The 26270-nt window shown below is 39.4% G+C and overlaps 2 protein-coding genes across 15 annotated transcripts in view; both read left to right on the top strand.

Moving 5' to 3' along the window:
* LOC108616304 (uncharacterized) overlaps positions 1-8440 on the top strand; it is a 96477-nt gene extending 88037 nt beyond the window's left edge. For 9 of the 12 annotated variants that reach the window (XM_089469593.1, XM_089469592.1, XM_089469591.1 and 6 more), the window contains 4 exons: positions 2643-2810; positions 3645-3894; positions 3948-4093; positions 4205-8440. In XM_089469593.1, the coding sequence (XP_089325719.1) occupies positions 2643-2810; positions 3645-3894; positions 3948-4093; positions 4205-4515 (875 nt within the window). In that variant the 3' untranslated portion in view covers positions 4516-8440. The remainder of the gene's footprint in view (positions 1-2642; positions 2811-3644; positions 3895-3947; positions 4094-4204) is intronic. The other 3 variants (XM_089469587.1, XM_089469594.1, XM_089469596.1) reach the window with 3 other exon arrangements.
* Positions 8441-9350: 910 nt separating this feature from the next.
* The window catches only part of jbug (filamin-type immunoglobulin domains fbug), a 32151-nt gene continuing 15231 nt past the window's right edge, over positions 9351-26270 (top strand). Inside the window, exons 1-10 of one of the 3 annotated variants that reach the window (XM_018011404.2) lie at positions 9351-9702; positions 16561-16969; positions 20908-21558; positions 22225-22530; positions 22591-23327; positions 23404-23674; positions 23870-24214; positions 24367-24564; positions 24634-25079; positions 25163-25587. In XM_018011404.2, the coding sequence (XP_017866893.1) occupies positions 16733-16969; positions 20908-21558; positions 22225-22530; positions 22591-23327; positions 23404-23674; positions 23870-24214; positions 24367-24564; positions 24634-25079; positions 25163-25587 (3616 nt within the window). In that variant the 5' untranslated portion in view covers positions 9351-9702; positions 16561-16732. Of the gene's footprint in view, positions 9703-16560; positions 16970-17941; positions 18050-20907; positions 21559-22224; positions 22531-22590; positions 23328-23403; positions 23675-23869; positions 24215-24366; positions 24565-24633; positions 25080-25162; positions 25588-26270 lie in introns of those variants that run through there. The other 2 variants (XM_018011405.2, XM_089469580.1) reach the window with 2 other exon arrangements.

The following is a 26270-nucleotide window of genomic DNA, read 5'->3' as shown; positions in this document are numbered from 1 at the left end:
CAATTTAAAGCCTTGTCACAATTGACTAAAAGTGAACGCAAATTGTAGCGATAAGTCACGTGCTGACAAATATATATATGTGTGTATATATAGAAATATATATATATATATAGCTCTTATTTGTGGCATTTAATTAATAACAATGCACAAAATTAATCTTAGCGCATGCATAACATGTGCCCATATGAGTCTCTCTCTCTCTCTCTTTCTCTCTCTCTCTCTCTCTCTCTCTCACTCTCTCACTCCCTCTATGTCTATGTGTGTGTGTGTGGCAGGCATTGCATACTTGACTTGCAGCTGCCTAATTCGATTTGCAGCAGCAGCAGCAGCAACTGAGCAACTTAATTCTATTTGATAAAAGGCTGACAAAAGTTAAGTAAAACTTTTTGGTTCGTCTAGCTCAATTAGTTGTCGACTCCTGCTTGACAGACAATTGGCCAAATTGCTGTCAAGCTGTTGTCACCTGCTGTTGCTGCCGTTGCGAAACTTGAATCGAATCGTTTAGTTTACCTGCATGACTTGAGCGCTTTCATCAAACCCCACCCTCCCCTCACACACACACACTCTCTACACAATCCAATTAGTCCTTCCTATCTCTCTCTCTCTCTCTCTCTCTCTCACTCACTCTCACAGTCTCTATGTCTCGTAGTTGTGATCGAATATTGTCTATTAAATTTATTTTTCTACTCAGCCCAACCACTGTCTCCATGCCTCTCTTAACTGTAACTGTGTGAGTCGTTGTTGTATTGCTTTGCCTGGCCGTAATTTAAACGTTTTGAATTGTGTTTTAAATTAAGTATATGCCCTGTTGTTGCCACAATTAAACATGCACCACACACAAATACCAAAACACACACATACACACGCGGACACCAATACACACACACACATTTATACTCAAATATTTTTCAAATTGCACGCCAACTTTTTCTATTCAATTACACTAAACAGTTAACAACATTTGCTACAACTTCACTACAGCTTTAAGGTATTCCAAATTTATGCATTCTGCATATAGTTTACGTAGCAGTTTGGCAGAACGATTTTAGAGGCAACTTCAAATTACGGGATTTTGATAAAGTTTACCAAAGTTGTAAATATCAGCAGTGTGGCAACGCCCAAACACCATATAATTCTTTCGTGTCAAAATTATAAGCTTCTAAGGTAGATGCTGTCAAAAATAAATAGAAGTTATTAATATCAAGGTTATGCTTAGCTATAAAGTATGTCAGACAAGGTGGCAACACTGTTACTTATTATTTACAATGATATCTGACAAGTTCCTGAACATAAACTTTTATGTAGACTAGCTGTTACACTCAATTCAGCCGGCGCTAATTTTTACTTTTAAGACAAAACTAGGTGGCAACACTGTCTTTTATATTATAATGCGTATAGTTGGAATATGTTTAAAGTCGATGTATAAAGATGATGCCAGTATGGTTAGTGTTGATGCTTATCTAGATGATGCTTATCGGTGTTGCCATATGTGCCTAAAATAAGTTGGCCACGCTATATTTCCAAAATTTTTAGTTTGTAACTATGATGCTATTATAATTCTCATATAAACTACTGTTCTAATGTTCACACTTAGCTACAGATTACTTTTAACAAGGTGGCAACGCCATAGTAGATATTTACCAGCTGCAACACTAAACATAATTTTTGAAGTCAACTTGATATTCAGCTTTTCGGCATAGCCACATGCTCAATATTAATGAATTACAACTAGGTGGCAACGCTCTGCGGTGCAAATATTTAACAGCTAGTTAAGTGAAAAGTGACTGTTCTAGCACTTTACCTAATGGAACTTGACAATAATTTAATGCAGATATTAACTTGAACTCTAAAGAGTCTAAAGAGTATAACAAGTAAAAGCGGAAATGTAAATATTCTGCGCAAATAGTTACGTATTCAGATTGAAATTCTTGCTGAAAGAGCAACTCAGGAACTGAGCAGGTCGCAGCTTCAAATTGTATGCCATAAAAAATGCAAAGCACAAATTTAGCTGTTGAGCTGAGTAAACTGTTGCTGTTATGGCTGCTAGCTGCTAGCTGCCTGCTGCCTGCTGCTTGATTGTAGCAAATGGTGGCCCCAACACGAGCGACAAACGAAACGAAACGACAGACAGACAGGCAACACAGACACATACATAACTTATCTATATGTAGCTGCTGTATGTGTGTGAGCGTGTAGCACTTGTGCATCCAATAAATGCCCTCTCTATGTGCAACTGTCAACCCAATTGCCCAACTTCCAATTTCCAATTGCAACAAACTGTCTTTCTATCTGAATCCAATTCAACTGTGCAGCTTGCAACCAATTGCCTGCATACCTTTCTGGTTGGCATGCAATTTTAATGTGTGCATATGTGTGTGTGTGTGTGTGTGTGTGTGTCTTTGTTTGTGTGTGCACTCAACAATAAGAACAACAGAGAACAACAGCAACAACAAGCACAATAATAAACATAAAATACCTTTGGCAAGTTATTGATATTAAACTTTTTATGTCCCCCCACCCCCCCTCGCCACCTGCTGCATTCTCTTCGATTGTTTTGTCGCGCGCAAACGTGCAACTTTGCCACATTTGCCAACTTAATGCAACTTGCCACATTGCGGCACTTTGCTGCTGCCCTGCAACAGGCAACAGACGCACCGCCAGCGTCCGCTCAGTGGGCTACAGCGATCTGTTCGTGCTCAGCAAAAAGGACATGTGGGACGTGCTCAAGGAATATCCGGCGGCTCGCGTTCGTCTCGAATCGATAGCCGTCAAGCGCTTGGAGAAATACAAGAAGGCGCCACTGGAGAAAGGTAGGAGAACTCTCATCTCATCTCATCTCATCTAGTCATTAACTCGACCTGCAGCTGCTGCACAACTGCAGCGGAATCACAGTCCCAAAACAGCACACGCCCCGCTCGAAATTGAAACCAAATGAAATCAGTGCATGTGCCAGATACACTCAGAGAAAATTCGATGCACTCGAAGAAGTGAAGAAACTTTGAAGGAAATTTAAGTAAATTTTATTTAATGAATAGTGATTTGAAATTAACAATTTAATAAGTAAAAAGTAATTTAAAGACTATAACAAAAAAAGATTAATTTTATTGATGAATTTTCAATTTTCTTCAAGTATTAAGAATTATTAATTATTAAAAATGTGGTAAACAGAAATATTTGCAATATTCCATGCTCAAAAGTTAATGAATAAATTAAGTAAATACTCTCTAAATATTTTAGAATATTTAGAACTCGTAAAACTTCCATTAACAAACCATAAAAACTAAATAAAAAAATAATAATAAATATTAAAAAAAAAATTATAATAAAATTATTTTTATATCAAAACACTTGAATTTTTTAAATAATATTTTTTTTTTTCAACATGAAAAAAATTAGAATATAACATTTTAATATTGTATATAAATATTATCGTTCAAGATATTCTCTATCTTATTGAAAACTTCACAAGACTTCAAACAGCAATTTTCTCTGAGTGTATCGATAAGAATACGAATACGAATACGAAATACGACTTCCCCCTAATTCTGAATAACACAAATCGATTGTTTCTTTTGCTTTTCGTTGTTTCCCAACTTTTTCCCCAATTGTTTTGCGGTGTGAACGTTTTTGATTTTAAAACACAGTCAAATACTTTAATGTAGTTGCCATGGGCCGTTGCCAGTCAACGCCGGGATTGGTGGAGAGCTGCGGTCGCACCACTTTGGAGGACATGTGGCTGCCCCCCGCTGCCGGCAATATGCTGCATCATGTGCAGCAACATCAGCAGCAACAGCAGCAGCAGCAGCAACAGCAACATCAGCAGCAACAGCAACAGCAGCAGCAACAACAACAACAACAGCAGCAGCAGCAGCTGCCCCATTCACATGGCTACAGGTGAGTCTTGATTGTTGCCTTGTCGCTGCGTATTCCACACTGAATGCTTGCAGTCCACGCAGCTATACGGAGCATTTGGTGCGTGCCACCGACTCGCCGCGTTCGATTAGTCCCAGCGCACACGGCTCCGAGGAGAGGCCAAGGAGCCGCGCCACCTCGCACCACTCAATGCGGCCGCAGTCGCAACCGAGTCATACAGGTAAGCCAACATGGAAGCCCACACCACTCAACATTCACTCATGCCAATCACTATCTATTTCGCTCTCCCACTCCCCCACTCTCTCTCTCCATTTCTCTCTGTCGCCCCCAGGTCACATTTGCGATTCGAGCTCGCAGCTGGAATGCTATGGCGGTGGCGTGGGTGGCGCTGGCGGCGGCACCACACCGCTGCTCGGCTCTCATGAGGCACTCGAGGATGAGATTAAGCGGTTGAGAGAACGTCTCCATACCGTTGAGTCAGAGAATCAGGCTCTAAACACTAAGCTCTCGCAGCAGCAATGGGACTTGGAAAATCGTCTGGCTGAGATTGAAATGCAAATCTGTGGCGTTTCGTCCACGTCCAGCGTGGATCCAGAGAACGAGGCCGAGGAGCTGGAACGGAATCGCGAGAGTATCATATAACACGGGAGCGTGCTGCCCCATCAGCATCAGCCGATCGGTATGGTGTACATATCATGTTCCTCATGACTCCATGATTCATACAAGAAAATCGAAAGAAAACCAAAAAAAGAATGCATACAATATATATATTATATATATATATTTGAGAAATGGGCGTGGAGCTGCCGCCCGCTACGAAATGCGCCTCATATGAATTTGCATCATACTCTCTGTCTCTGTCTCTATCTCTCTGTCTCTCTCTTTTGCTCTCTCAAACTCACTGTGTTCGTGTGTGTGTCACGCCCCCATACGCCCACAATATGTTGTACATGTGTGTTTTATACTGTTTCTATATCTGTGTGTGTGTGTGTGTGAGTGCGTATGTGATTGTGTGTGTGTGTGTGTGTGTGTGTGATTGTTGTGCATGCGGTTGAAATATTGCCAAATTGCCTTACTAACCAACTGACCCCGACGCGAACAGGAGCAGCAGCTGCTAGCACAAGCAACAGCCACACAACGAGGGAGGAGCAACAGGAGCAGCAAGAGCAACTGCAACTGCAACTGCAACACCAGCAGCAGCAGGAGCAGCAGGAGCAGGAGCAGCAGCAGCGACTGCTGCGACTGCAACAAACTGGTCAAATCTTGCGACGCATGCAACGCGCCAGCAACAATGCAACACAAACAACAACACACAACAACAAAGGCAACAACAAATATTGCTCGCTGTAGTACAAAAGAGAAATGAGATGGCAGTTTGGAGAAACTAGAAGAGACAAAAGAGCGCAAAGTGCTGGCTAACAAAAGGCCATTCACCATTCACCCCCCTCCCTCTCCCACTAAAAGGGCACTGCCACTAAGGTCTGCATAGGTCAATGCAATATGTACATAAATCTAATATCTACAAAATAATTCTAATAACCAGTAAACCAAATTGCAAATTCAAAACCAAAAAGACAAACTTAAACTTAAGCTAAGATTAAAACGATTAAATTAGTCGAAATCGGAAAAGCTTTAATAGATATTCCGATAAGCAGCTCATGGAGTCAAGCCATATAAACTGTTATTTAACAGCTCTAGCTGTAGTCCTCTGTCTCACTCTCTCTCTCTCTATCTATCTATCTATCTATCTCTAATTACATAAATATATATATAAACAAACCTAAAACTTTTTGCCATACACACTTACATTATACGCATAGAGTATATAGCATCATTAGGGTTTTGTTTGAACTTCGCTAATTTTAATAATTAGATTAACAAATAAAAAGTAATAATTTAAAAACCAACATTATTAATCCATTGCGCATTGTATGTAATTTGCATTGTAAATATTATCTTTCTAAGGATTCAATTGGAGAATATCAAAATGAAAACAAACAAAAAATCGAGAAAAAAAAACTACAAATAATTATCTTGAAAAGACACAAACACAAACAAAACACGCAAATAGCGGTAATTACTATACAAATAATTTAATTAAAAATTGAAATTAATATGAATAATTAGCGTAATGTAATATTTGCTAATTGTAATTTGACAAACAACAAAAAATTTACTAGATGTGTATATGGGAAACGATTTACTTTAAAAAATTGAAAATAATATTTAAAGACGAAAAAATGTAAGACAAAAAACCCAAAAAAAAAAATGCAAAATATTTGTACTATTGGAAAAGAACTGCCACAGCATACAACAGACATTACAAAAAAAAAATACTAAAAAGAAGAAGAAAAAACATACACATAAAACATTAAAAAAAAACAAAATTAAAACAATAGTTAAATAGGGAGAAAAAAAGCAGTCGAAGAACTTTTAATGCAATATTATATTGTACTACTATATTAGTAAATATTATATGTAATATGGCATTGGGTATAAAATCATATATTTAATATAATATATAATATATGATATATATATAGTTACTCTTAACTGAAAGATCTAAATGTATTGTAATGTTAGTTAGTTGCCAAGCTATAAAACGAATGCTGAAAATCACATTTGAGTTAAGACGAAACAAAGATGCTAATGATGTTGACGATGTTGATGATGATGATGAGATGATGATGATGCTGTAGAGTAAGTTCTGTAGCAGAACTAAGCGATGATTTTTGGTAAACCCATAATATGGGAACGCACTGCAGGCTTAAGTGATCGAAGACCGAAGAATTTAGATATATTACAAAAGAAAAACAAAACAGAAACAGAAATGAAATGAAATGAAAATGAATGAATTCTAGATATAACTTAATTAGTTACCAATTAGATCTGTACAAGAGAAGACCAAAAATAATATTTCAGACAAATGTTCTGTGTCAACACACACACACACACACCCATCTACACTACACACTCAAATCGAAAAGAAATAATATTTACGAGTATATACGAAAAACAAAAACAAAATGAAACTAGGCTACTACATTAAGTATATCAATGATTGATTGATTGATTGATTGAGTGTCTATAAGCCGCTAGTTAATGTGCTATTTGTCGCTCCAACTGTGAGCAAAAATCCCATTAAAAAAAAAAAGACCTACAAACAAACACAAGAAAATCTTAATTGAAAACTTCATGCTGCTGGATGGAAATTCCATATGAAAAACAAAATTCATTTTGTTAGCATTTTTTCTTAGATTTTTTCCTCTAATTTACGTAAAAAAAAAAAAAACAAAAATAAAGCTATAACAAAATTTACAAAATTCCTTTTCATAGTTTAATACCTAATTGCATTTCGAAGCATTATTGCAATTTATTATTATAGAAATCAAAAACCAAAAATGAAAATAAAAAAAAGTTTATTCATTAATATGCCTACATTAAATAATTACAATAAACATAAAAAATGGGGTTTCATCTAAGACAAAAAAAAAAGTATTTAAATGAAAATGAGACAAAAACTATAAACGAACACTAAATGAGAAAACAAATTTATGCATAAAGAAATTGTTGAAGATATTTTGATTTTTTAGTTAGTCAAGTGAGAGAAAGAGAACGTTATTTAATAATATTATATTGAATGAAACTTATTGCTTCTTAGCGTAGCACACATAAGACGAGAGCATATACATATAATCCAAATATTTAACTTACGCCTTTCGGTAGTTTTTGTTGTTTTTGGGTCGGCTTTGAGTTAACCTCTGGATTCTTTTGTTATGCCATTTGTTAGGGGACCGCAGGGATGGGATGGGACGGGGGAGGGGGCTAAGGAAAGTGGTTAGAGAAAGAGAAGAAACTACATCGATTTGGTTGTGTTGTTGCTAATTATAATAGAAGAAATATTTGGATCTTAGAACTTCACAGTTGCGAGATGTGCGAAATAAGTTTATGAATTCAATAAAAAAAAAAAAATTAAAAAAAAAAACAAATATAAAAATTTATAGCTTTATTTTGTGACTATAAATTAATTAATTAATTTATAAGGTTATACAATAAATTAATTCAGCATGACTTCATTCATAAAACAAAACCAAAAATAATAAAAAATAAAATAAAAACACAAAGAATATAATATAAGAACAGCAGTAAAAAGAAGACAAAGCCAAATCATAACTAAAAATCGAAAAAGTCGAGAAAACAAATGAAAACAAATTAATGGCATTTTTTAAAGATAATATTCAGAGCAGCGCCGATTTGCAGCAAGTGAATCGAGCTTATCTTAAAAACACCTGTATACCCAAATAATTATGTACTTATGATCGTTCAGTTCGATCATATATATATATACATCTATATATATAAACAAAGAACAGCATTTTAAAGCCGTGTGTGTGTTTAGCCACAAGCCAAAAAAAAAAAAAAAAAAAACCAAAACAAGAGAAACAACTGCAAGGGTAACAAACGAACAACAAAACAAAATACACAAAAAAAAACACTAAAAAATACAAATAAAATCAAAACAAAACAAAAGAAAAGAAAAAAGAAATTCTTGAGAAATGAAAGAAAACTTATTGTTTCGACTTATTATGAGCTAGGGCTGGCACTAAGGGTAAGTAAGGGACGGGGTAAGGTTAATAGCTCAAGCTGCGTTTTACTTTTTTCTGTATTTTTATTTTTTTTTATAATCAATAACTTTTGAAATAAGCCGCAGCGAGTCAACGAATTGTTCAATTACGAGGAGAGAAAAACCACAAAGTCATCAATAATTAACGTGAAGTCCATTAAAATAGAGTGGGAAAATCAAATAAGAGCACGCGAGACGGCTGTGAGCGACTGCACAATGCTCGCTTGCAGTGTGAAAGAAAGAGAGAGTTTATAAGAATGCAAGCAGCGAATTCATTCAGGGGTAAGTAAATAAGAAAAGTAACATAGGACGATCTGAAGAAGCTTTATTTGAATAATCTGAATCTCAATAATCTAAAACTGACTAATCTGAAGAATTCATTTCGATTTTTAATGTCAGATATATTATATTTGCATACAGATCTTGCATATCAATATTATCTGATAACTATATAATATATTATATCATATATATAATATATGATAACTATATATATCTAATTAGTCCAACTTCTCTTACAAATTCAACAAAAAGCTATTAAATTAAAAATATTATTACCAGACATAAAGTACTATGAGTTCTTCGTAACATCTAAAGAATAAATATATGTGCTCAAAAAATCTCAGATATTATATATGCAAGTCCATATTTATCATAAACTCATCTCATCTCAACTCATATATTTATCTGAAACTCATCCACTCAAATCCCCCTTCCAAAACTGCACCACATACTCCCTCTTCTCACTATTTTATGAGCGAGCATAAGACAAGAGAGATACAAAAAATATTTCAGAACAGACCAAAATGCGTTTCATAAACGGAAACGCCACGAAAACCACTCGCCACTCTCAGCTCTCAGGGCAACTGGTAACTGGTAAAGGCGAATGGAGAGCCCAAAACAAAAGCGCAAAAGCAAAGCAGTTAAGCAAAACAAGCCAAGATCGCGAATCGTGGAATGAAACGATGACGATGACGTCCACAAGTGGCGCTTCCAAAGCTTTGCGCTGCACTGGAAATAACTTGGCTTAAAGCGTGTCTAAGCTAGTCTCATTCAGTCGTTGTGAACAGCTCGTGCGCGCTGGACGTGTTGATTTTTGATCCCACAAAGCTACAAGCAAAACGAATATTAAGACCTAACAACAAAAACAATAACAACAGCTAAAAAAAAACGAGGCAATAAAAGGCCCGCAACGAGAGCCAAGTGTAAGAAGAGGCGCAAACGAACGAAGCGAACAAGTGCTAAAAAAAAAACACAGAAACAAAACAAATAAAAAATGAAAATGAAAAATTTAAAAAGCTAATGAGAAATGCTATAAAAATAAAAAAATTAAATGCCGCTTGACTTGGGCTAAAGCAAAACTTCTTAACCATAAAACTCAACCGAAAAAAAAAAATATCTTTAACGAAAAACTAAAAAAAAAAGTGCACGCATTCCTCCAACACAAATATTTATGCATAACTCCGCGCTTGACTGTTTTGGCTTTTGGCCAAGTTTAAAGCATATTCCCAGCATGCCTAACGTGCTGTTCTAATTTTCAGGCATATATTAGCGCTACACATATAGGTTTAGATATATATATAGATATTCTATAGCCATGTTAAGCACGTGAAACTCGGAGCCGTGTGAACCAAAAGCAACGGCATTCACAGTATTATAAAACATAATATCAGTTCACAATAGCTGTTAGAGGGCGTGCAAATATCAAAAGTCGAGCGAGCGTGCGGGCGTTGTCTTCAAATACATACATACATACATGACTACCTATGTGTGTATGTATGTACGTTGTCTATCTATAACTTAGCTGTATTTGCATTTTCTTGGCCCATTACGTAATGCCGCTAGACGACGCGCAAAATTAAAAAAAAAAAAAAAAAAAAAAAAACCGAAAGTTATTTTTTGCTGTTGGAATCTTTATCTAAATCTGGTTTTTCGATTGGTTTTTAGTTGTAGCCGTTTTTTCTTTGCTTCTCCCGGCTCGTGTTGGCTCGCATTCAGTTGCAGTTAGTTAATGGTAATTGGGCTGTTATGGACTGCCTAGCACGCAGTTATACGTCATTGTTGTTGTTGTTGTTGTTGCTTTAAGTGGCTTCCCTCCCTAAAAAAAAGTCGAGTGTGTGTGGAAAATAATGAGCAAAAATTAAAATCTCAAAAAGAACAAAAACAAACCCAAGACAAGAGAAAAGAGTACAATAGAACACACTCGCGGCTGCGCTTTGGTGACGTCTAACGGCATAAATCAAATGACTGAAGACACAAACTTGAAGCGCGCCTCAAGTGTGCTCACTGCATACATACATAACTACATATATATACGTGTGTGTGTGTGTGCCTATTCTTTATTCTATTTATGAACAGCAATAAATGCACACCCCAAATAAAGCGAATAAAAATAATAATAATAATAATACGAATAAAATATAAAACGCTCGTTTGCAAACAATCCATAGGAAACGCAACGTTAATGAGCTGCCACATTGGCTCAAGGCGTGTCCGCTAGCTAAAATTTATAGATAAATAATGGCTACATAGTCAATTGAGATAGCATTTAGCCATATGCCAAAAGCTGAAGCAAGAGCGTACAAGGCGATTTCATAAATTAATAATATGAATATCGTGCAAAGCCAATGATAATTACAGTTAAATTTATTGGCATTTGAAATTTATGAAATATTTAAACAATTTTGTGGTAGAAGCTAAAGTTGTTTGTTGATGGCTTTATATGCACTATATTTATATAGAAAGAGTTAAGAGCGTGTGTAGTATACAATATATATATATAAATATATATTATAATCTCAATGAACATAAGAGAAATGCAATTTGATTTGCATATTAACAGACTATTAACAGCTCTGTTCACAGCACATCAGCGTCAGCTAACTAGGATGCCTTCGTAGAGTGGGCTAACAGAGTAACGAATTATTACGTTTGATAGATATTATAGGTAATTCTATTCTCTGTCACGTCGAATATGACTAGAATCATATAAAAGGCTTATATGCTTCAATTCTTTAACAGAGTTAGGGCTTCAATGGGACCTTTGTATATTTTGCTCAGAGTTTAACATGCCTTTAACATCACACAGTAACATTATTCCAGCTGACCATGAAAGCAGCAAAAGCGATTCTATTATACTTCTATTAACTCTAACGTCATTAATAGACGAATAAGTATGTAAAGGCGCTGTAATCTTAATAGCAAATGTTGATATCGATATACATAAACTCATTTGTCATCAGTTTCGTAATACAAAAGCTTAAACATCTAGTTAAAGTGCTAACTTACAAACACTTAGAACATCATTTATAAATTGCTTTTAAAACATGTTAATTCTATGTTAACTTTCTTTTCTGCAAAATTCATAAAAACAAAACTCTAATGAAAGTAATTTAAAAACAAGAAACAAATGGGTGCCAAAGCATATAAACCAGGTTTTTCATATGATTCAAATCAGGTTTGACTAAAACTATATACAATAGTAGTAGAAAACACACAACGAGGCAACTTCATTCATGATTTGCAATGAAAATATTCTCCGTCTTATATACCTACACATAATTCCATATAGTTCACATTCTCTAGCCTAGATTTGGACAACTATCAATTACTTGCCTTAAATAGTTTTCTCTGAAGTGTAACTGAGATATTTCTATGTCAAGCATTATGCTGCTCCGTTGAGTGTTGTCTCCTCCATGCATAAAAATAAAATAAAATAAACTGTGAAATAAGTTCAGCTCTTTCTGGCTTTTAGGCATTAATTACTCGAATCAACTTCTAGCCCACACAAGAGCAATTATTATAATTCTCGAGTGACTTCCCCACACACACACACGCATACTCAGAGCGTTAAAACAGATATGAAAAAATGTCGTAACTTACAGTTGGTTCTTGTTGTTGTGTTTTTTAGTGTTCACACTATTAAAGTCATTCACAATTCAATGCGCATTTGTTGCTCACTTTGGCTTTGGCTTTGGCGCAAATCAAACTTGAAAAGTCACCCACGCTTAGAACGAGGCGTTGAACCAGCAGCAGCTCCACAGCACCACCAGGTGGGTGTGCGTGTGTGGGTGTTTGGGCAAGGCGAATTTCGGACAGGCAAATATCGAATCGAAACGAAACGTATCGACAAAAATGCCAGAGATTGACAAAAAAAAAAAAAATAATAATGGAAAAAAAAGAGAGAAACTGCCCACACGTACAGCAGGCGAAATTCTTGCAAAATAAGATACAAATTTAGTGACTTGATCTAAAGTACATAAACATATATTTGTGCAGCTTACGTAATGTAAATGGCATGCGGCCCTAAAACTAAAACTGGGCGTGTTTATCGAGACGAGAAAAAAAAAAACGTATTGTTTCGGCACAAACAAGCCGCTCGACTCGACTCAGTCACGTTAAAGATGTTAACAAAAAGCAACAACAACAACGACAACAACAATGACAACGACGACGGCCAAATGAGGCAACTTAAGTCAAACACTTTCGTTGACTGTTTGCTCTCTTGACCAACTGTGCAAATAGCTGGCTTCGCCTCAACTATGAGCTGGCTGTTAAAGTGGAAGCTAAAAGTTAGAGTCTCTCTGTGCTCATTCCCATGACCTTGCAAATAAAGTCCCAGTTGCAGAGAAATACAACAACAACAACAACAACAATGAAATAAAAATACAAATTAAATATGACTCGATTTAGAACGCGTGCTCATTAACAGCAACTAATTACGGCCAGGTTCATTGCCAATGCCAATTGCAATGATATGACATCAGAAACAACAACGACAACAACAACAGCAGCAGCAACAGCTCGCAATTGACTTCACTTGAATTGAGTCGAGTTCAATTTCAGTCACATATAGTATATAGCTTTATATATATATCTCTACTACATTCCTCATTTACTGCGAGTACATAAATCCATAACTCATTTCGCTGGCGGCCTTACTAAAGCGTTTCTAACAGCCTCTGTTGACCGTTTGCTCATATGGAATTCACTTCCACAACAAATTTGTTATTGTTGTATTTGTTGCTTTTCAATTTTGTATTTTTGTTTGCTGTCTATATAAATTTATGCAATTTGCGCAACGCCATTTGTAATGTAATTATACCCTGTAAGTCAGAAAATTGATGCGCCAGCAAGCTAGGGTATCATGAGGCAGGCAGAACTTGAGATCGATAAGCGTCACATGATCTAAATCTTGGTATGAGCATGAGAATATATAGGAATTTGTTAAATAATGTTAAGCTCTCTGTTATGGCATTTGCCTGTAACATTATGATATTAAAATTTCTCTACATAGCGCCAACTAACAGACTGTTAACTGTGTATGACAACAGCGCCTATGAATATAATGCAAATGCATTTTAATGCATACACTCAAATACTTATGAATAAGCTCTCCCTCTCTTATTGTCTGCCTCTCTCTCACTCTACAACGCTTACAGCAAGCAGACTGCAGACTGTAGTTTCTTTTATATAGGAGAGGGACTTAAGAGACTTCTAACGAGTAGCTAACATCAATTTGATTACAGACTATATTAATTAACATTTCTGGCAACTAAAGAGTCTCTTAACATATCTGACATGCTGTCAAGTGAATAAGCATTAGCTGGCATATCATGTTATATAAATGTTAAAAGACTGTTAAGCACTTGACATTTTAATTGTAATGAACAAGAATAGATTATTGACTTGTTATACATATGTAGACAGATTAGATCTACACATAATATTTGGTCTATGAAAATGATTCATAAATACCCAACTAAGGAAGTTACAGAAAATACATATACATGCATAAAATCATATATGTAGATTTCTCTTAACAGAAGTCATCATTCAAGTAGAAACAACATCTCACTTAACAGTTTCTGCACATCCCCTCCCACTTACATCATGTTATGTGCATGACTCAGAGTCTTGGGGCGACTTACAGGGCAGCTGTTTGTCGCATACCCGCATCTGGCTGATTCTTGCTTATTTTCAATCAGTTTTTGTACAAACTCAACTTGTCGCTGTGCTTCCATGAAAGATGCGTGATGTCATCATCGAAATAAAGTAAACACGCTCAACACAAATTGTTTCTCAATATGCACAAATAAAACAACAAAACGTAAAAATGTTATTTTTGGTATATGAAATGTGAGCAGCGCTCTTAAGATGATCTATCTATGCTGAGTGACTAGTGCGACGTATATGGCTTATATGTATGTTTATATTATATATTATATATATATGTATGTATGTATCTATGTGGAGTTCATTCACAGATGAAGTGCTTCTAGAGTTCTTTGGCCGAGTAGTCGAGTAGCATTTGGCAGGGGCAACCGCAGTTAGTTTTTGGCATCATTTGCTAATTGTCTCATCAAGTGCCAATTGGCAATTAGCGCATTTGCAGGCCGCTTTCAATTTGGCTAAGAAAATGCTTGCGGTAAAAGTGAAGTGAAATTTCGTCCACATTGATCAATTGGCCACACAATTGCAATTGTGTTTGGGCTGCGCGTAGAGAGTCGCGACACCCACCCAAACACCCAGACAGCCAGACACGGCCATAGAGACCGGGCTGAAACATATGTACACACGCACATATATACATACATACATCGTTGTTGTCAATGCCTATATGGGCTGTAAGCAGAAACCTTGACGGCCTTCTAAACTTGCTCCATGCTGTGGCTGTGGCTGTGGCTCTGACTGTTGTGAAAGACTTACAGTTTCCTACGCTGTGCCAGCAGAAACAACAACAGCATACAACCACACACTATCTATACCCTCTATATAAAGAAAGTGTGTAACGCGGGTGTTTTGATTTTGATTAGAGAAATGTAATTAACTTTGTTTTTGAAGAGTTGAATCTAATGCAAGCAAAGCAAATCAGCTCAAGCTTTGCTCTTGAGGTGTATCAGGTGCTATATTATATATGCCAGCTGGATGGGCACTTCTATGTTTCAGGAAGATATGTACATTCCTCAATGGCTCATTTGAATAAGACGTAACCAATAGCTGTTTATTCATCCATTTGATTGCTTATCCTTCTATTTTTCTCTGCATCTGCTTCTTAGATACATCAATCCATCTTTTACATTTACAAATCTATTCCATTTAGGATCCATTCAATCATTTATCTATTTATTAGTTCATAAAACCAGCTGCCCCTGGGCTGAATATCTCAAATTCTGTGTAACTTTAGAGAGCTTTACTTTGCTCTCATCAGCTGTATTCATGAATTAACTCAATTTGCAATTTGTTTGGCTTTTTTCAAGCTGTCAATATCTATGATTTGCTCGTAAAAGTTTTTAGCTTTTAGCTTTTACTAGACAGATCTCAGAGCGAATCAGCTTCAGTCCGTCAGCTAAATATATACTCTGCTTAACTCTATATATAACTGAGTAGCAGCCTTTACAGCGTATCTCGCAGTCATGCACTGCCTACTCCTGCTGCACTCTTGCTAGTTTTTTTCTATTTATTTTTTATTATTATTATAAATTTTGTATATTATTTTTACTTGATTTCTTAGACGCTGCCCACCTCGCACTGAGCGATCACAAATTTGTTGTTGTCTTTTTTTGTACGGCGAAATTCCAAACTAAGTGAATTTTTGCTGGTTTTGTTGTTGTTGTTGGCGTTTTGTAGTTGTTTGTGTGCTTTATTGTCAGATACTTTTTTCAATTTTCCTTTTCGCTCGCTTCGCTGTGGCTGTGGAGCGAGCGCTCTAAACCTGTTTCTACACAGCCAGATTCGGATTCGGAATCAGTTTCAGATTCGGATTCGGATTCCGATTCGCATGCCCACATTTTTGTGGCACTTGTTGTTGTTGCTGCCGCTGCTGTTGCTGTTGCTGTTGCTGCTGCTGTTGAGTCGAGCTTTAAGCTCGGGCATGACGTCATTGTTTTTGCACTCGTCAGCGCCTGCTGTTTGTTTTGGCCCGAAAGCAAGTGGGGCCCAAAGTGTTAGCCGCTCAGTTCGCATTGGGCAATGATCGCGTGCGCTCGGAAATCGAACTCGAGATCGAAAACGAAATCGCGTTGCTCAATTAACAATCGAAAAGAATATTTATTTATTTAAAGGCATTGCAAATTATTGAAAGACCAATAAACAGAAATAAAGGCAAATACAATGAAACAATTGCCAGCCCAGATTGCATAGAAACTGAGGCAAGTGAAACGCAACGAAAGTGAAGTGAAGTGAGGAGAAGAGAGCGAGAGAGGAGAGGAGAGGCGGGCAGAAGAGATCGTCACAATGGACGTCAAAGACATCAAGGGCGCCAAGGTGACGCACGCGGGCCTGCTCAAGCACAACAGCGACGGCACCACCGAGACCCAAAAGATCACACATGCCGGCCTGGTGGCTCGCAGTCCCGAGGGCACCGCCGCCAAGGGCATGAACATACGCGGCAACGAGGACCTGTGGGTGGAGATCCAGGCGAACACCTTTCGCAACTGGGTCAACGAGCATCTGCGCGAGACGGGCATGCAGGTGAGTCGAATATCGAATAGACGTAAGCAGGCGAGGGCTGTTCAATAAGACTTTCAAATGTTAGCTGAAGGCGAAATAAGGTAGATGGGCAAATTAAAATATATTTATTAAAGGGCTGGCAAAGTAATATAAAGTAAATGTACAAGTATATTTACTTAGAAGAGGACGAAAATAAATTTATATTGATCGGGAAAATTGATATTATAAAGAAAAATAAATTTCCAATGGTAGAATCTTGAAGAAGCAAAAAAATAAAATATAAATAAATTATAAATAAATTTAAAATAAATAAAAGAATATAGAATGAAAGCATATATACGAATGTAAAATGAAATTTGTTAGTCAATTTAGAGAAAAAAAATCCATTTAGCTAAATTTTTATTTGTAGTAATTTTTAGTATAAATTAAAATATACATATATGAGAAAGTTCTTTTAGAAGACAGTAAAAATAAAAATTATAGGTTTTAGAGAATTTATAAACAAAGACATTTAAATTTTTTAATAAAATTTTCTATAAATTATTCATATAATATAAGGCTATATATTGTATAATATTATATATCATATTATATATATATATATATATATATATATATATATATATATATATATATATATATATATATATATATATATATATATATATATAAATATATATATATATATATAAAATATTATATTATACATCATTTGATATTATCATTTACTTTATACATATCAGTTCATATATTATTTACTAGAACGCAAACTTCTTAGCCGACCCCCGCACATTGCTATATTATGGGTTGGTCAATAGAGAAGCTCTTATATAAGAGTTAAGCGTGCATTGAAGCGAAACTGTTAACAATGCGACGTTTACTCAGTCAATGGGTCGGGCAGTCAATAGAACTATCGATTACACTCGAGCATATATAATAGAAATCTCTCTCCATATATAATTATATGTGTACACATTAGATAAGTTCCTCAAGCAGGGCCTGCTGCAGTATGCTTGGACAGTTCCCAGTTCGCAGTTCGTTCGTTTGTTCTTCCGCAAGGCCTTTAAAGGCCTGGACGTCTGTGCATTTACAGCACCCCCGGTACAGTCATAAAGCCAAAATCAGTTCACAACTCGACTCATTGTCTCGCCCACACACACACACACACATACATGAATTGACGCACGCACACACGGCGTATACGCAACGCCCACACTTGCAGCAAGTGCTTCAATGGCAAAGTTGACTTACTCGAAGGCAACATAACAATATACTACACATATACATACATATTCGAGTCGGTCAATTTAATTACAATTCCAATTGCAATCGCACTCAACTGGCATGCATTTCATTAGTCAATTCGAAAGCCTGTTTTTTTTCCATTTTTTTCTCACACAGACATGAACTATCCATATTTGGACGCTTGAATGCCAAGGTCGCACAAATATTCAAAATAAATGTATCTTTATATATTGTATATGTATATATAGCTATTTACGTGTTACAAAACACAAAAGCACAGATTTTTTCGAGTTTTTTTTTTCGGTTTCGTGCATAAATTTTGGAGAGAAACGAGACAACAATGATGAGCGATGGAGCAAGGCCGCTGCCCTCCGAAACGGGCAGAGTTCGCTCGCATGCGAGCTGCAGGTTGTAAACGGCGCTAATTGAGCACCCAATGACAAAAAGCCTTAACAATAACAACAGCAACAACAACAACAACAACCTGACTCCATATATTTAGGTCAAAAAGCCAAACTGAGACTGTCAAGTGTGCAGTTTATATAGATATTCTAGCTTATGGCTAATCGAATTGCAATCAATTTTTTTTGCGATTTTTTTCTGTCTGTCTGTCTGTCTGCAGCCTAAATACTCTATCAACTGCATTTAATTGACTTTGTTGTTTCTGTCGACTTATTTACTCAAACTGTTCCCATGACAAGCGCTAGCGTGCAGTGTTCCCAAGCTATTTGTATGTTAACTTAACAGCGCTCGAAAATGCCGCGACTTAAACGTTATTTCATAAAATTTAATAGCTAATTGAAGGAAGCCTTTTGTGCATATTGTGTACGCTGCCTTTTGTTGCCTTTAATGGCATTTAATTTGGAATGGCTGCCAGTAGGGTTTTGTTTGCTTGAATAGTGTTAACATGGCTTTAACAGGGCTACTTGTTGTATATTGTGTGTGTGTGTGTGTGTGAACAATGTATACAGCTGCATAAATTTAAACGAATACATATACATACATAAAAAATATATAAGCTATACGGAAAAGTTAACAACTAGCTAACATTGCCTTAACCTACTCCAATATCATTAAAGCTATTTCCTATATCTCCTACATTTCAAGCTGTATAAATTTTGTAAACAAATTAGTTTATGCAAGTATTGAGAGGCTAACATGCAGTTGACAGAGGTTTATGCTAATTAATTAACAGTGATTCAGAATTTTTGTATTATATAACTACTAAACATTTAGAATTGTTAATTAACAGTGATTGAACTTTTTTTTATATGTCTGTTAAGCATTTGCAGCTGCTAATGCTTAATTTTATACACATAATTTTATTAGTATTTGATATACAAAATTAACATCTTGTTAACATAGGCTTTATTGAATATGCTAGTTATGCTACATGAAATGTTATGAGGATGGATGTGCTACAGGGCTTTTCTCTCGTTTAATCATATTTTAAAATGTCTTTGCCTAACAGCTTAGCATTTCCAGGGTTTTAAAATCCATTTTATGTAAAACTTTTAATAGGAAAATACTAACAAATTTGAACATTCCGTTAACAGATTATAAATAAGCTTTCCATATGCATATCTAACTATACTTCTTGTCTATTGCGTGCCTTTAAAAGTCGGTGTGATGCATAAGTTTAATATAGATTAAAAAACAATATAAACAAATTCACATTTAGTTAACATAGATTTAACAAACTTATCGCTGAAAAGCATCTGCCGCTAGCTAGGACAGCTAGGACAGCTAGGATATAAAATGTGCTGCTGCTTCTTCAGCTCGACTCTGCCTCGACTCGCACATATGCTTAGCTGCTGGGACATATGAGATGAAACTTTTTCACAGACAATAGCAATTTATGAGCGCTTGTTTATAATATCCAATCTCGCATAGCTTCCTTCCTCACACACACACGCACACACACACATATTCGCAAGTCAAGAGACTTGCAAATTCAAAGGTTATGCGCACATGACAACAACCACGACAACAACAACAGCACAATGATAACAGCAATAGACAACACCCCCACTACAACAACAACAACAATAACAACAACAACAACAACGACAACAACAACATCAACTCTGGCAGCTTAAGTGGAGCTCTTGTTGCTGCCTCTTGTTGGCAACTATGTGCGAGATTTTTATGGCCATCCATAGAATATTTGTGTGTGCTGCATGGCTCGAGCAGGAGCTGGCCGAAGCGGTGGAGAGCGGGCTGGGCGGTTGACTGGAGCAGAGCAAACAAACAGCAACAGACACGCGATTGTCTCGCCGGCTGCTGACAGCTGCAGAGATAAAAAGCTTTATGTCAAATGGCAGAAATTGCAAAGACGCATGCGGAGAAAGCTTCGAAACTACCGTGCATGTGTGTGAGAGAGTGAGAGAGAGAGAGAGAAAAGCAGAAGCTGAAAAAAAAGAAGCAGCAGCAGTTGGAACACGCCCCAAATGTGGGCCACAAGCGAGCTTCACTATTTATTATGATTGTTGCTTGGCTGTCAGTTATGTCGGTACATTAAATAAAAAATAACAACAACAAAAGACAACAACAACAAACTTTACATGCTTTCGCACAAACAATGCTAATTAACGCCCATTGAGAGATGCGCTGTTAATGATTAAAATACATATATAAATATACGTATATACATATATAAACATCTCTCTATATATGAGACCCATATAACCTTTTCCTTCGCTCATTTCGCTCAGGTGCATGACTGGGCCACGGACTTCTGCGACGGCACCTGCCTGTGCGCCTTGGTGGAGAACCTGCAGACGCGTCCGCTGAAACCGTCGTGGAACCGCCGACCGGCCAATCAGCATCATTATCTGGAGAATGCGACGACGGCGCTCAAGTCGATCGAGGCGGATCACATCAAGCTGGTCAACATCGGCAACGTGGACATTGTCAATGGCAATGTGAAGCTGATACTCGGCCTGATCTGGTCGCTGATCGTGCGCTATCAGATCGGACGCAGCAAATTCCCGCCCAGGAAGCTGATGCTGGCCTGGCTGCAGGCAGCGCTGCCCGACTGCAAGATCACCAATCTGACCACCGATTGGAATAGCGGCGTCAACCTGGCCGCACTGCTGGACTACTGCCAGCCGGGCCTGTTCCCGCACTGGCGCAGTCTCGATCCTAGTCAGAGTGTGCGCAACTGCACCAATGCCATGAATCTGGCGCAGCGCGAGTTTGGTGTGCCCAAGGTGCTGGAGCCGGAGTATCTAGCCTCGCCCTGGCTGGACGAGTTGTCCGGCATGACGTACCTGTCGTACTTCATGAAGCCCGGCGGACCTGGCTACAATGCCACCATGCGCTGGGTCAACACTCAGGTCAAGGAGCCGGTGAAGAATTTCACGGTGAGTCGAAATCGGAAACTGTTTAACTGTACTATCAGAAAGAGACGGCAAGTGCAGTTCATTCCACTATCCTATGTTTCCTCTATTGCTATCCATCTTTCTCTCTCTCTCTCTCTCTCATCAATTATATATTCTCGAGTATCCTTACTTTAAAGTCCCTATCTCTTTCATTTGCTTTTCATTCCTATCTCTATTGGTCTTTCTCATAGTCTATACTCTTCATATTTTACTGGTACCCACTGCTCTCACTCTCTCTCTCTCTCTCTCTGTCTCTCTCCCTCTCTCTCTACGCTAATCTCTTCATCTCTTTATCATTCTCTTCCTGCTTTGTCCTCTCTGCTCCTCATAGTTTTCTAATATTTTTCTTCCTCCTCTCCCTCTCTCTCTCTCTCTCTCTCTCTCTCTCTCTCTCTCTCTTTCACACACATACTCCCCTTTATGGTTCCATCTCGTTCCTTTCTCTCTCACACCATTAAAATATATTGATTTTTATTAAAGATTCCGCTCTCATTGTGAATTCCCTTTCACTTTCTCCCCTTTCACCTCCCCTCCTCATGTTGGCCCCCCTGTTCGCCTCGTTGGGCTGCCAATCCAATTGCATGACTTTAATTTTAATTGTGTATTTTAATTGTAATTGCTTGAACTATTAATTGCATGGCATTGTAGACCGACTGGAACGATGGGCGCGTGCTGTGCGAGGTCATCAAGGGATTGGGCGGGTCGGCGCCAGCGCCAGATAAGCTGAGCACCGATCCCTTCCACTTTGAGAACAATATACGCAAGGCGGTCGATGCGGGCGCCAAGCTGGGCGTCCAGCCCATATTGACGCCCAAGGACATGGCCAATCCGGAAGTGGAGCATCTGGGCATCATGGCGTATGCAGCCCATCTGCAGTGGGTGCCGCCCCGGCCGCCGCTCTCCGACCTGGTCAACGTGTACTTGGAGAGCACATCCGGCCGTGTGGGCGAACCGGTGAGTGAGCTCGCCCGAGCCCGACTGGGCATTAATGCTTAATAACCATTTCACACGCAGACGCATTTCCGGATCGACGTGCTGTCGCGGGACATCAGCTTGAGCTCGGTCCGTTGTCACGTGGTGCCGCCATCCGGGCAGCCCGGCCAGTCGGTGCGCTTGAATGTGCACGGCGAGGGCGTCTACGTGCCGGAGCGCTACGGCATGCACGAGATTGTCGTCGAGATTGGCGAGGACAGCCTGGGTGGCCATTTCTTCCGGGTGCTGCCACGACTCCTGCAGGTGGCGCCGCCCGGCATGGCGCCCTGCGCCCTGGGCAGCCTGGTCGAGGTGCTGGTGAATGCGACGGGCGCACCCAAGACGGAGGACATTTTGGTCACGGCCGTCTCGCCCACGGGCATCTCGCACAACTGCCCGCTGAAGAAGATCGACGAGGGACACAGTGCCATATTCAAGCCGGATGAGGCGGGCATCTGGGAGATAGCGATCACCTACCAGGGCCGTCACATCCAGGGCGGACCCTTCACCTGTGCCGTCTTCGATGCCTCCGGCGTCTCGGTGCACGGCCTGGACGGTGCCATGCCGCTGCGCGCTCACACCTTTGAGGTGGATGCCCGTGGCGTGGGCGTCAACGGGGAGCTGCACGTGGACATTGTCCATGACAAGCATTCGCTGGTCTGCTCCGTGGAGAAGATCGTGGACAACAAGTACCGGGTGACCTTCATGCCGCGCCAGAATGGCAAATATCGTGTCTACATCTACTTCAATGGCTACGACGTCAAGGGCTCGCCCTTCATGTGAGTGAATCCCAATTGGTGGATATATATGTATATATGATTCCTTGTCTAATTGCGCTGCTTCCTGAATCCACAGCATGCGCGTGGGCACGAAAGGTCGCTCGGGCAAGACGCGCAGCAGCCCGCTGCACGAGAGCAAACACCGCTCGGAGAGCCCCTCGATGCACTTCATCTCCACGACGAACACGCGCCACAACGACTATCGCAACAGTTCGCTCAATCGCCGGGATCTGCACACGCACAACACGGCGGAGCGCACCAGCAGCTACTCGCCCCAATATTCGCCGAAGCTGGACACGACCGACTATCACAGCTCCAGCTCCAGGTACTACAAGCGGGAGAGCGAGGTAAGTGCAGGAGGCGGAGCATCGCTGACTTTCATTCTAAGCACGTGGCATGGGCTCTGGGTTTAATGCTTGGCACAATTCAACACAAAATTCAATGTTTTGGCTAACACACACACACACACACACACACACGTACCGCCCCTGACCCACACACACACGCACACACACACACACACTCAAAATTGCATTCGACAGGAGAACAATGGCCCGTCCCCCACACCGAACTCACCCACAGTCAAATACCTGAACTCAGCCGATCTGTATACGGAAACGGGCAACGCTCGTCGCGACTCGAAGGCGTCCAACAGCAGCTCCACGAAGAACGACTACTACTACGACAAGGAGAACGAGCTCTATAGCCAGCGGCGCATTGTGAGCAAGCCGAAGCTGACGCCGCCGCGCGAGGAGCGAGAGCAGCTGAACGGCATCGGCATCGGCATCGGCAGCATCAGCAGCAGCAGCAGCAGCTATCAGCGGCATCAGCAGCAGCAGCAGCAGCTGACTAGCTCGCTCAGTCCAATACCCAGTCCCACACTGAATGTAACTAAATTTCAACTGTTTGATATGATAACTAAAGAGATGCCTCTGATATGACATGCTATGTGTATGACAAACTGAAATCTGGCAAACTATTAATACTCCCTCTCTCTCTCTCTCTCTCTCTCTTTCTGTTTCCTCCTCCTGCTTCACAGACCCGTTCAAGCGAGGTGCACTCGCACAGTCCGCTGACCATCAAGACATCGAATCAGTTTGAGAGCTCGACGCGCAACATCACCAGCAGTCCGCGCCACGCCTCCGCCTCGCCGGTGCAGCGCTATTCGCCCAACAATGCGTACATCAGCACCGCCACACATCGCATTGGCAGCCCCGTGACCAGCACCCTGAACAAGGTAAGTGGGGTAGGGTCAAGCGTTGTAGCCGATATACCAACTAAAGTCGGAACTCCTTTGCCTTTACAGAACGGCTACGAGTCCACGCGTGTGGAGAAGTCGTCCACTTACAAGTCCACTTCAAACTATGTCACCGACTCGAGCGTGCGTGCCAGCCCCTCGTTGTATGGGACAGCGGAGCGACTGCGTCGCACTGGCTCCCCCGAGCCGCGCATCGATCACTCCTCCAATGTGCGCGTCTCGTCGATGAAGCCGGCGTCAGCTCGCCGCGATAGCTGGGATGTGATCAACAAGACGAAGCATATGCTCTCGCACAATTCGCTCGAATCGCTGGCGAATATGACCGAGACGCAGCTAAATACGGAGCTCAACTACACACGGCCGGACCTGGACAATGAGACGCAGCGCAATACACAGTACAACAAATTTGCGCTGCACAAACAGCAGCAGCAGCAGCAGCAGCACCATCAAACGGACTATCGACGGGATTCACCTGACGACGTGGATCGCTACAAGTAAGGCCAGACCTTAACAGAATCCCAGTGCTCCCAAATTAAAATACCCTCTCTCTCTCTCTCTCTCTCTCTCTCTCTCTCAGACCTAGTGCCATCACTGTCAAGTCCCATTCGAACAACACCTATACCGATAAATCGGGCGGCTATACGAAGACCGTGAAGGAGTCCAGCGAGCATATCGTCACGGAGAGCAACGGTCACAGCTTGACAAGTGCTCCCGGCTATGGCTACAGTTCGCTGTCGCGCTTTCGTCCCATAGACAGCAATGCGACCGGTGCTCGAGCCATACGTGTACAGGACATACCCAACGGTTCGATTGGACGACCTGTGGAGTTCGAAATCGACGGCTCCAAGGCTGGCTCTGGCAATCTGGAGATATTGGTCAATGGCGGTCGGGTCACCTCATCGGTCCGTTCGCTGGGAGGGCAGCGTTTCATTGCCAGCTTTACGCCTCACGAGCATGGAACGCACACCGTGCAGATCACCTTCAACGGAGAAACGGTACCAGGTGAGCGGAACTAAATTCATATGTGACGTAATATCTGTGTATTGTGTAGCGTGGGCGTTATAAATCTCATAAGACGACATCGGCATTCTTGCGATGCGAGTCGTTTGTTTTTAGCCCTCGCCCGAATTGGACATGCCTAGTAGATTGGCATTTGTGCTTTGGCTTGAGGGGTCTTCAAGTATTTGCCAAAGTTGAATTATTGATCCCATATAGAAGCTGAAACTGTAATTTGCGAGGGTAGTCTGATCGATTTTATATTATAAGAATTTTCTGATCTAGTCTAACTCAAAATTGACCAGATAACATTGTTTAAGCAGACATTTATAAGATTTTTAGAAATCCATAAATTCATTATATATTTTTAAAAACTTATCTTATCTATTTAAACTTCAATTCAATTTATGTGTTGAAAAGTTTCTGATAATAATAATAAATAAAATATCTTATTATAGATTGCAATACATACAACAAAAAATCTACATTAAAAATAGTATATTAATATATTTATCATATCTTGAATTCATATATGAGCTGAATCAATTTAAAGCTCACAACAGATAATATTGAGAAGAGAACATATTGGTTGCTATGAAATGCTCTGTTAAAGCTTGTTATTAAGAGTATTATACGCATTTACTTCAATTAAAATCAACCTAAATTAAAATATTTAATCATTATCATCA

Source organism: Drosophila arizonae, chromosome 5 (genome assembly GCF_054131065.1).
Source record: "Drosophila arizonae isolate 15081-1271.41 chromosome 5, UAZ_ARI_1.0, whole genome shotgun sequence".
Classification (NCBI taxonomy): Eukaryota; Metazoa; Arthropoda; class Insecta; order Diptera; family Drosophilidae; genus Drosophila; species Drosophila arizonae.
This window is presented reverse-complemented; position numbering and strand designations above follow the sequence as displayed.